The following is a 9825-nucleotide window of genomic DNA, read 5'->3' as shown; positions in this document are numbered from 1 at the left end:
CCATCTTTACTGTCATAAGCAGAACGATGTGGCAGCCATCTTTCCTATCGTAAACAGAATGCTGCGGCGGCCATCTTTACAGCTGTAAACAGAGCAGCCATCTTTCCTATCGTAAACAGAGCGGCCATCTTTATAGCTGTAAACAGAGCAGCCATCTTTACTGTCATCAGCAAAACGATATGGCGGCCATCTTTCCTATCGTAAACAGAATGCTGCTGCGGCCATTTTTACAGCTGCAAACAGAACAGCCATCTTTCCACTACTAAAACAAATTGAACTTTATTTTGAAAACCGTCGCAGCTGGTCGGGTCCAGCTGCTGGGTTCTGACTGTTGCCCATGCTGAAGCTGGTGTCCTAGTTAAAGGTGTGTTTGTGTGCTGTATGCCTTGTTCGGAGTGGTGGGCGGTCCCTCCGGCCGGTACCTCCTGCTGATTGGTCAGCTCCTCCTCCAGGTGCTGGGACTCCTCCCTGACGGCAGACAGGAAGTCGGCAGGTGACTGTCGAGGGGGCGTGGCCTTCTCCAGGTGGCTGTAGAGGCCCTTCCACATCCTGAAGAGAAGCAGCACCGTTAACCCGCCGCTCCACCCATTCAGACAGTAACGCTCCCGGCCGAGCCGCAGTTCCTCACTTGAAGCAGTAGGGGGAGGTGTTGGGCCTCAGCACGCCCTGACTCTGGCTCAGCTCGGCCTTGTAGAGCGGGTTGGAGAACCGGGACCGCTCCGACCACAGCTGGGGCCACACCGAGTGGCTGCGCTCACGGAGCCTGGAGACCAGAGCAGAACCACCATGAACCGGGCCGGTCCCAGAGCCTCCGGGAAGCGCAGCACAGGCGGACCCGGGCGGTACCTCATGTCCCGGCGCTCCTTCTCGCTGTTGCCCAGGAAGGTGCCGTACTGGCAGGAGTAGACGTGGGAGTGGACGGCCACCAGGAAGCGCTCGTTGAACTGGAAGGCGCAGGGGAACTGCTCCGACAGCTGCCACACACACTCCAGGAACTGGTCCAGGACCGGGGACACCTCCTTCGGGTCGCCGTCCAGGTGGGCGTACCTGAGGAGGGCCACACACTCAGAGCTACCCGCGGGGTACTGACAGAACCAGGCAGGAAGAATCCGGTCCTGGTTTTAGAGCTTCCTGGTTCTGATCCTGACCCGGATCGGCTCACTGACCTGTGAGAGAACTTGTGTCCAAAGGAGACCCAGTCCCTCTCGATCAGCACCTGGAGGAGAAAGAGCGGGTCAGGAGGAGTTACAGGATAATTCTGGAGCCAGCGGGATTCGGACCGGTACCATAAATCCTCTGATGGTTCTGTAAAACGGGTCGAGCAGAATGCTGGCCACAGAGCAGGCCTGGGCCGTTCGGTCCCACCCGTCTGAGCAGTGGACCAGAACGCTGACGCCTTCATCCGCCACAGCCTGGACAGAGAGACATGGACCGGGTCGTAACCAGAACCGGGTCAGAACCAGAGGATACAGAGTAAAACAGAGTGAGATGATGGAGGTATTCACGCCCTCTCCTTATTGGTTAACTCAGACCTTGGCGATGAAGACGCCGGCGTCCAGAACCGCCTTGATGTGCTTCAGCCAGCCGGAGCTCTCCAGCCCCCACAGGAAGTCGGTCATGGACGGCGCACGCATCTCCCCCACTGCAGCAGGAGAAGAAGAAGAAGAGCAGCGCTACATGAGGGCAGACAGGGGGCGGCAGAGCGCTGCGACGCCGGCAGAGCAGAGCGCTGTGACGCCGGCAGAGCGCTGCAACGGCGGCAGAGCGCTGCGACGCCGGCAGAGCAGAGCGCTGCGACGCCGGCAGAGCAGAGCGCTGCGACGCCGGCAGAGCGCTGCGACGCCGGCAGAGCGCCACTCACCATCCAGGATCTTCTGCTGGCTGCTCCTCATCACGTGGATGTTCTCGATGCCGATGAAGAGCAGCCGGATGTTGGAGTAGTGGTCTTCGTTCTCGTAGCCCTTCCCCGCCGCGCGGTTGGCCATGGCGTTCAGCTGCACACACACAGGCTGTAGCGGCCCTCACAGCGTGTGTGTGTGTGTGTGTGTATGTGTGTGTGAGTGTGAGTGTTACCTTGGGCCGGGTGTCCACCACGTAGATGAACTCACTTCCTGGGTTGGCCTTCATCAACGCCTGCAGCATCAGCTCGTCCTCCTGGCAGCGGCCACTAAACCCTGACAGCGGCTGGCTGCACCGACACACCGCCGCCTGCAGGGGGCGACATGCAGCTGCTGATGCTGAACGCGAGTGTGTGTGTGTGTGTGTGTGTGTGTGTGTGTGTGTGTGTGTGTGTGTGCGCCACTGACCAGCGTGTCCTGGTGGAAGTAGGACAGAGCCGGGAAGCGACCTCGGCTCCTGAACCTGGAGCTGCCCACGATGACGGCCGGCGTGGCCGACTTCGGGACAAACAGCTCAGCGGGGTACGTGTCACACACCTGCAGTGCACGCGCACACGCACGCGCACACGCACACGCACACACACACACACACACACACACACACACACACACCAGGAATCAGAGACATGTTGGCAGTCACGAGTTCTATCTTAGTGTGTTTGCTCGTGTTTATTAAATATTGTTCCGTTTTAGTTCAGGTTTTATCAGCTGTTTACAGGGAATCTGACTCCATCCCACCTGCAGATCAGATTCATGGTTCTGGACTAAAACCCATTTAGTTCCACTTCTGCTTCTGACCAAGCAGCTGATATTTGTTGTTTTATCAAAATTCATCTGAATCTATTTTTCATTTTTGAAAGAATGCGTTTGTGTAAAATTACAATTTGACCCGGTTTGTTCTTCCTGGTTCTGGAATCAGAACCTCTGATCTATGAGCTTCTCTGTGCTGATGTGAGAGCAGCTGCAGGGTTCTGGTTCTGCTGACCCGGTACTCGCTGTTGGCTGCCGTGGCGACCCACAGGTTGTTGGGAACGCCCATCCTCCTGTAGTCGGCCTTCAGGTCGATGAAGCTCCAGGATTCCTCGCGCTCCTCCTTGTTGGCGTTCGGGTTGAAGGACAGGCAGTAGAGCTCGCTGTACCGCACTGAGAGGAAGGGTCAAAGGTCAGCCGGGACGGGTCAGCTGTCCTCCGTCCAGGCAGCCAGATGTCACCAGGACTTCTTCATCAACTGTTCTGATCCAGATTTTCAGAAACCCAGAAGAACCAGGGGAAGTTCTGACTGCTGGGACGGAGAACAGGAAGCCGGATCGGGCCGAACCCAGATGGACACTCACCGGGTCGGGACAAACGGGTCAGGGAGGCGTGGACCTCCAGGCAGTCGCGCTCCAGCGGGAAGAGGAGCTGGAAGACCCGGAAGTCCTTGCAGCGCAAGACGAGAGGACTTCCTGTGGGCGTGGCCGGCGGTCGCTCCACGCAGCAGACCATGCTGTGCAGAACCTGAAACACACACACACACACACACACACACACACACACACAGCGTGTTTATCTGCAGAAACAGGAAGTAAGCGGCGCCTATTCATCGTTTCTGGGATGTTAGACCAGTGTTTTTCAACCATTTTTGAGCCAAGGTTCACTGTTTTAATTGAAAAAATCCCGAGGCACCACCAACTAAAAATGTAAACAAAGATTCTCTGTAGCCGCCTATATAGTCATTCTTATCAAAGTCTCTTGAATAGGAATCAAATAAACACAAAAATGTATTATCACATTTTACATTTCTTATTTCAAATTGCACCTAACATGTCCACTTCAAAAATACACCTGAACAGCCACAACACTGTGGTGTTAAAGTTGTAGAAACTTCAAAGTGTTTTACAAACTAATCCACAAGCATCTTTTAGCCAGAATACAGAAAATAATTATTATTCTGAAAGAAGTAATAATATTTGGGAAACATTTCACTTCATATTCACTGTTACAATATGAAGAGTTGCATGTACAAAATGTCAATATCTGTATATTGACATTTACAGAAAATAATTCTTATTCTGAAAGAAGCAATAATATTTGGGAAACATTTCACTTCATATTCACTGTTACAATATGAAGAGTTGCATGTACAAAATGTCCATATCTGTATATTTTACCCACCTGGTGTGAAACCTGAGCATGTTTGGATGAAAACAGCTGATTTCCTGGCAGAAACTGAAGAAAGACAAAACTCTTCCTCAACATCTCAGTTTCTCTCTGGTTTTAGTTTTTATAGTAGCCAGACTAGAGAAGCTCACTTCACACAGACACGTTGTGGGAAATGGACTCATGTTCTTTCCAACTACTGCTGAGCTTCACTGTCTTTTCCATCACAGTCAATACCCTCACCGCTACCTGTAACATTCATGCATCACTAATTCTCTTGTTGTAATGTAAAAGGCGCTGTACCTACTGCCATCTAGTGGTGAGAAAATTAAATGAATTACTCAGTATTCCATTAGGACCCAGCAGAGGGCAGCAGAGGGCGGCGTCCTAATAAATCTGCTGGACGCAGCACTCCGTCTCCAAAGCCGAACCATGGTTTCGTTCACACCGAGCTTAAATGCAGCGGCTCTGTTTCCCTCCTGTAGTGCCAGATCGACAGCCCTCCACTTATAAGCTGCATGATATGAGTTTGAAAACATTTCTCCGTCGTGCCTGCTGCTAGCATGTGGTTGTTCTAAATGAAAATAAGCCGTTCTTCTTTGATTTACAATTTTGACTTCTAATGATTCACTTCCTGCTAGAGAGCCCCCTGGTGGTTGAAGAAAATCCACAGAAAAGATGCACCGGGCTACAATCCGCATGGTTCAAAGCTTAGGAAAAAAGTAGCAGCTTATAGTCTGGAAAATACGGTACCGTAGTGAAATTGAATAATTTCCACGGCACACCTGACGATCACTCACGGCACACTAGTGTGCCGCGGAACAGTGGTTGAAAAACACTGTGTTAGACAATCACTTCCTGCTGCAGCGGAAACAACAAACATGGTTGGTTCTCTGGTTCTGATCCAGCTGACCCTGCACCGCAGTCTGCATTCAACATGGCCCACCCGTTGCCATGGAGACAGGTGACCTGGTTTCATGCTTAGAAAGGTCCAGTTAGAACAGCAAGGTGTCGGCTAAACCAGGGCTTCCCATCCGCCAGGTCACAAAATGATTTCCAGAACCACAGTGATTCTAATGGAAAAGCAAAAAGCACTAAAGAAAAGGGGCAGCATTATGTGAACTTATATTTTCAGAGCGTTGCATCGCGTTTTGTCATTCCCTCATCAAAAACAAACCTGGAGTTTTGCTTTGATTCTTTCATGCATGTTTGAGAAATCTTTTAATCTCCATGGCAACCATGTGCAAAACGCCTGGGTGGACTTAGCCCCGCCTTCAGAACCAGTAGGTCAGGCAGAACAGAACAGAACTGCTCCAGGAGGAGAACCAGAGCAGAACCGGATCAGAACCAGAGCAGAACCGAAGCAAGTCTTACCCATGTCTCCCTGCGGGTTTCTGGGTTGTTCTCCACAAAGATGGTGTGAGTGGCAGACAGGTAGAGCGTTCCCACGGCGGCTGTCCTCTGGCCCGAAGAACGCTCCAGCAGACGGACGTTCTCCACCTGACAGGGGACACAGGAAGTCCACTGGTCACACAGGAAGTCCACTGGTCACACAGGAAGTNGTCTGTATCTCACCACAGTCCCATGACCACTGACTACCAGAACCAGAACCAGAACCACAGCCAGAACCAGAACCAGAGCCAGAGCCAGAACCAGAGCCAGAGCCAGAACCAGAAACAGAACCAGAGCCAAAACCAGAACCAGAACCAGAACCAGAGCCAGAACCAGAGCCAGAGCCAGAGCCAGAACCAGAAACAGAACCAGAGCCAAAACCAGAACCAGAGCCAGAGCCAGAACCAGAACCAGAGCCAGAACCAGAACCAGAACCAGAGCCAGAACCAGAACCAGAGCCAGAGCCAGAGCCAGAGCCAGAACCAGAACCAGAACCAGAACCAGAGCCAGAGCCAGAGCCAGAGCCAGAACCAGAACCAGAGCCAGAACCAGAACCAGAACCAGAACCAGAGCCAGAGCCACAGCCAGAACCAGAACCAGGGTGTTGCTGTAATACCCGGTTTCACCTCAGGTGGCGCTCGTGTGCCTGTAAACCTGTTTGTTTGTGACTGAGGAGGACAGATGGCGCTTCCTCAGGTTACCGGTCCAGCTGCTGCGCTCTTGGGAAATGGATCAGAACCGAAAGAAGCAGACTCCAGATACAACAGCCTCCAACCAGAACAGCGCCCCCTGCTGATGGCAGCAGGTTTAGCTCTGTTCTGGATGCTGCAGCTGGGAGGATTTTAGCTCCTACAGTCTTACTTCAGACAGTCGATATGATTGGTAACCATGACAACAAGGTCGGCTATGGGAGCAGCTGATTAGCTTCTCCAGAAACTCAAATTAGTACTTGAACTTTGACCCCAAATCCAAGAGGAGATGGACAGGAAGCAGAGAGAGAAGGAGGAAGTTGAAACCAACTCTTCCATCCATCACGGTGGACAAAAGCAAAGGATCTGGATCAGTAGGTGGAGTAATCCATGTCATCTCTGCTGCCTGGATGCTGTGAGCAGGTTAGCATGTCACACAGCAACAACGCTTTAGTCAGAGGCATCTTCAGATCTGCTGCAACACTGACTGCTACTGGAAATCCTTCCATCTTTTGGGAAAAAAGCAACTTCCACTGGCTTTTCCTTATTCTTTTTGGATAAGTTGCTTTAATTGAACTGAACGGTTCCTTCCAGCTTCCAGACACAAATTAATTCTAGCTTTGGTCCAGGAGGAGAAAGAGCTCCTGCAGGACGTGGGTGTCCAAAGGGTGGCCCGGGGGCCATTTGTGGCTCTCTGAAGGATTGTTGCCCCCTGGCGTCAAATCTAGAATTGAGTAAATCTGGCCTGGAAAACATTTTTCATCTTTTGAAGCAACATTTTTTCCACATAACATCTTTAAAAACATATCCAGTTCAAACATAGATTCCCATTTGTTCCAGGTTTTTGCATTGATCTTAATTTTGGAGGAATTATTGATCGGGTTTTACTCAAAGTCATTCCCTGCAGCCCAGATGAGAAAAAACTCTTCCCCTCAATTATTTTCGACCTTGTTTTGCACTAATGTAATCATGAAAAAAAACCTTTTTTGTCTTATATATACGCTATAATTTGCTGGTCCGTTTTCCACAAAAATCAAACTATTTTATTGATTTCAATAAAATTGTAATATTTTTTGTTTACTACTAAGGAAATGAAATAAAAGGAACAAAAAGTTTGCTTTATGATGTTTCTCAACCAAAGTCTGGGGTTCTGTCAGTCATACCCGTAAATCCATCATACCTTATGACGCTGACTCAACGCGCATCAACGCCCCTGTGACGTCACGTGACGCCGCTTCGGGGAGCACGTTCATTGGCTGGAAGCTCCCACGCAGGAGGAGCTGATCCGCACATTTTCCTGCAGTTTGACACCGAGTCTGAGTCCTGGGATGCAGCAGCTCTGGGCCGAGCCGAACCGAGCCGGCGGGGTAATCACAGCATCACTGAGAGCCGCACGCAGCCGCGCGCCGGGGCAGCAGGGAGCAGATTGACCGGAGGGACAGAATGAGCCACAACACCGCGGACACGAGCACGCTGTGCCTTTTTGATGTAGACGGCACGTTGACGGCCGCGAGACAGGTAAACACAAACAAACACCTGCGTTCATAGGAACACGTCAGAGATGCCAGAGCGACTTCCGGCTCCACGTCCCGTCTCTGTCCGCCTGTTGATGAGCTTCCGGGAAACATAAAACACACTTGGTTCCATTTAAAAAGCTAAACTCTCGCCGTTTACATAAACGTATTTTAACAACTTTTTAAATAAGCATATCTTGTGTTTTCTATTCTTTATCTTTATAATGGTTTCTTCAAACAGGGAACGATTTACTGGCGTCTACATGTAACAGGAAGTACCTGGCGGAGCACAAAAACTGAACTCCCTCGTAGTTTTTTAAACCCCATCGTAGAGTTTTGCTAAAATATTTTGTTTTGTCCTTAAATATGTGGCTGATTAGTCATTTTAAGCTGTTGTCATACGATCGACCAATAAAAAGCTTTTAATGTGTTTAATGAGTTCGACCCAAAAGCCCCAGTTTATTTCCGCTAGCATGCTGCTAACTGCTGAAGCCTGGACCAGTCAGTAACTGGTCTCTGACCGGGTCCAGTAAAGAAGCACCAGTTCTGTCCCTGTTCTAACGGAGCAGAACAAAGTCTGTCTCTTTGTAAGACTGCTTGTTTTAACAATACGATCAATAATTCTGATAAAACTGGTGTAGATGTAAAGCAGCATTAATGAGTCCATTGAGTTCTGCAGATTATCGGAAACATCCGATCAGCTTGATGGGTTTCAGATAAATACAGCTGGTCAGAACCAGGACACATTTCCCTTCTTTTTATCCAGAAAAGTACATGAGCAAAACAAAACCTCCTCTCTGAGCTGAACCTGCAGCAGCTTTCATTCAGTTTCTCACTCCCAACAGCAAATATTAACTTTTTATTATTATTCCACTTTCCTGTTTGTGAGGGTTTTATTGTTTTAAAGAGCAACTACTTCTTAGAGCGTGGCATCATGTTATGTAATTCAGTCATCAAAAACCAACCTGGAGTTTTGCTTTGATTCTTTCATGCATGTTTGAGAAATCCTTTAATCTCCATGGCAACCATTCAGCGGTGCAAAACGCCTGGGTGGACCAAGCTCCGCCCTCGAGGCGCAGCTCCTCCTCTGAGCTGCAGTTTCCAGGCCAACAAGCTTCGGCTTCACAGAGCAGCGCTTCTCTGCGACTCCGGCTCCAGAAATCATTTCCTTTACTTAACCAGGTGAAACCCGATGAGATCTGGATCTCATTTTCAAGAGGGACCTGGGCAGAAGTCTGCAATACTGAGCAACCTGGTTACAAAATAAATAAGTAATAAGGATTACAAAGTTAGATTTCTTAAGTCATATTTGATGTATATAGAATTTTTATAACAACTGAATTTAATATGTGCTCTAAACATATAATCCTGACCCCGCCTCCACCTCCAAGCCCCACCCACTGCATGGTTACATTAAACATAGCCTGGTCTACTAGCTGTCCGGTTATTAGAGCGCCCCCTGGTGTTTGTCTGTTTCCAGAGCGTGACTCCAGAGGTGAAGGCATTCCTGGAAAAGCTGAGGACTCGGGTTCGGGTCGGAGTGGTTGGCGGCTCGGACCTCAGTAAGATCAAGGAGCAGCTGGGAGACGACGGTGAGGAAGAGGAGGAGCTCAGCGGGGACAGAGGTGAAGGTTTCACTGTTCTGGGTTTGACGTCCTGTTTTTCCGTCTCAGTCATTCAGAAATCAGACTATGTGTTCGCCGAGAACGGCCTGGTGGCGTACAGACATGGACAGCTGCACTCGGTCCAGGTGAGTGACCTGGAGCACAAAATATCCTCCAGGGGGCGCTAACTGTGTCCTCCAGGGGCGCTAACTGTGTCATCCAGGGGGCGCTAACTGTGTCCTCCAGGGGCGCTAACTGTGTCTACCAGGGGGCGCTAACTGGGGAAGCTAACTGTGTCCTCCAGGGGCGCTAACTGTGTCCTCCAGGGCGCTAACTGGGGAAGCTAACTGTGTCCTCCAGGGGGCGCTAACTGTGTCCTCCAGGGGGCGCTAACTGGGGAAGCTAACTGTGTCCTCCAGGGGGGCTAACTGGGGAAGCTAACTGTGTCCTCCAGGGCGCTAACTGGGGGCGCTAACTGGGGAAGCTAACTGTGTCCTCCAGGGGGGCTAACTGGGGAAGCTAACTGTGTCATCCAGGGGGCGCTAACTGGGGAAGCTAACTGTGTCATCCAGGGGGCGCTAACTGGGGA

At 50.4% G+C, this 9825-nt stretch overlaps 2 protein-coding genes across 2 annotated transcripts in view; one reads left to right on the top strand and one right to left on the bottom strand.

The window, feature by feature from the left end:
- Positions 1-212: 212 nt before the first annotated feature.
- Positions 213-9825, bottom strand: part of mtmr7b (myotubularin related protein 7b) — a 21753-nt gene continuing 12140 nt past the window's right edge. The window contains exons 2-13 of the mRNA XM_008423204.2: positions 5412-5537; positions 3233-3395; positions 2884-3041; positions 2307-2435; positions 2074-2208; positions 1862-1994; positions 1533-1642; positions 1287-1412; positions 1167-1216; positions 847-1047; positions 629-763; positions 213-549 (exon numbers count right to left, since the gene is read on the bottom strand). Of these exons, the coding sequence (XP_008421426.1) occupies positions 228-549; positions 629-763; positions 847-1047; positions 1167-1216; positions 1287-1412; positions 1533-1642; positions 1862-1994; positions 2074-2208; positions 2307-2435; positions 2884-3041; positions 3233-3395; positions 5412-5537 (1788 nt within the window). The 3' untranslated portion in view covers positions 213-227. The remainder of the gene's footprint in view (positions 550-628; positions 764-846; positions 1048-1166; positions 1217-1286; positions 1413-1532; positions 1643-1861; positions 1995-2073; positions 2209-2306; positions 2436-2883; positions 3042-3232; positions 3396-5411; positions 5538-9825) is intronic.
- On the top strand, positions 7332-9439 carry LOC103472262 (phosphomannomutase 1-like). Its single transcript, XM_008421765.2, has 3 exons — positions 7332-7636; positions 9113-9224; positions 9306-9439. Exons 1-3 carry the CDS (start codon positions 7562-7564, stop codon positions 9422-9424), a joined length of 306 nt encoding a protein of 101 aa, XP_008419987.1. The 5' UTR covers positions 7332-7561; the 3' UTR covers positions 9425-9439.

The sequence above is a fragment of the Poecilia reticulata genome, linkage group LG1 (genome assembly GCF_000633615.1).
Source record: "Poecilia reticulata strain Guanapo linkage group LG1, Guppy_female_1.0+MT, whole genome shotgun sequence".
NCBI classification, from domain to species: Eukaryota; Metazoa; Chordata; class Actinopteri; order Cyprinodontiformes; family Poeciliidae; genus Poecilia; species Poecilia reticulata.
Note: the sequence above shows the minus strand (reverse complement) of the source record. Positions and strands in the feature narration are given on the sequence as shown.

Bases quoted from the DNA above. Each gene is read 5' to 3' on its own strand.
- LOC103472262 (XM_008421765.2), top strand. From the start codon at position 7,562: ATGAGCCACAACACCGCGGACACGAGCACGCTGTGCCTTTTTGATGTA. The intron at 7,637-9,112 runs GTAAACACAAAC...GTCTGTTTCCAG, and splicing joins CGTTGACGGCCGCGAGACAG to AGCGTGACTCCAGAGGTGAA. The intron at 9,225-9,305 runs GTGAGGAAGAGG...TTTCCGTCTCAG, and splicing joins GGAGCAGCTGGGAGACGACG to TCATTCAGAAATCAGACTAT.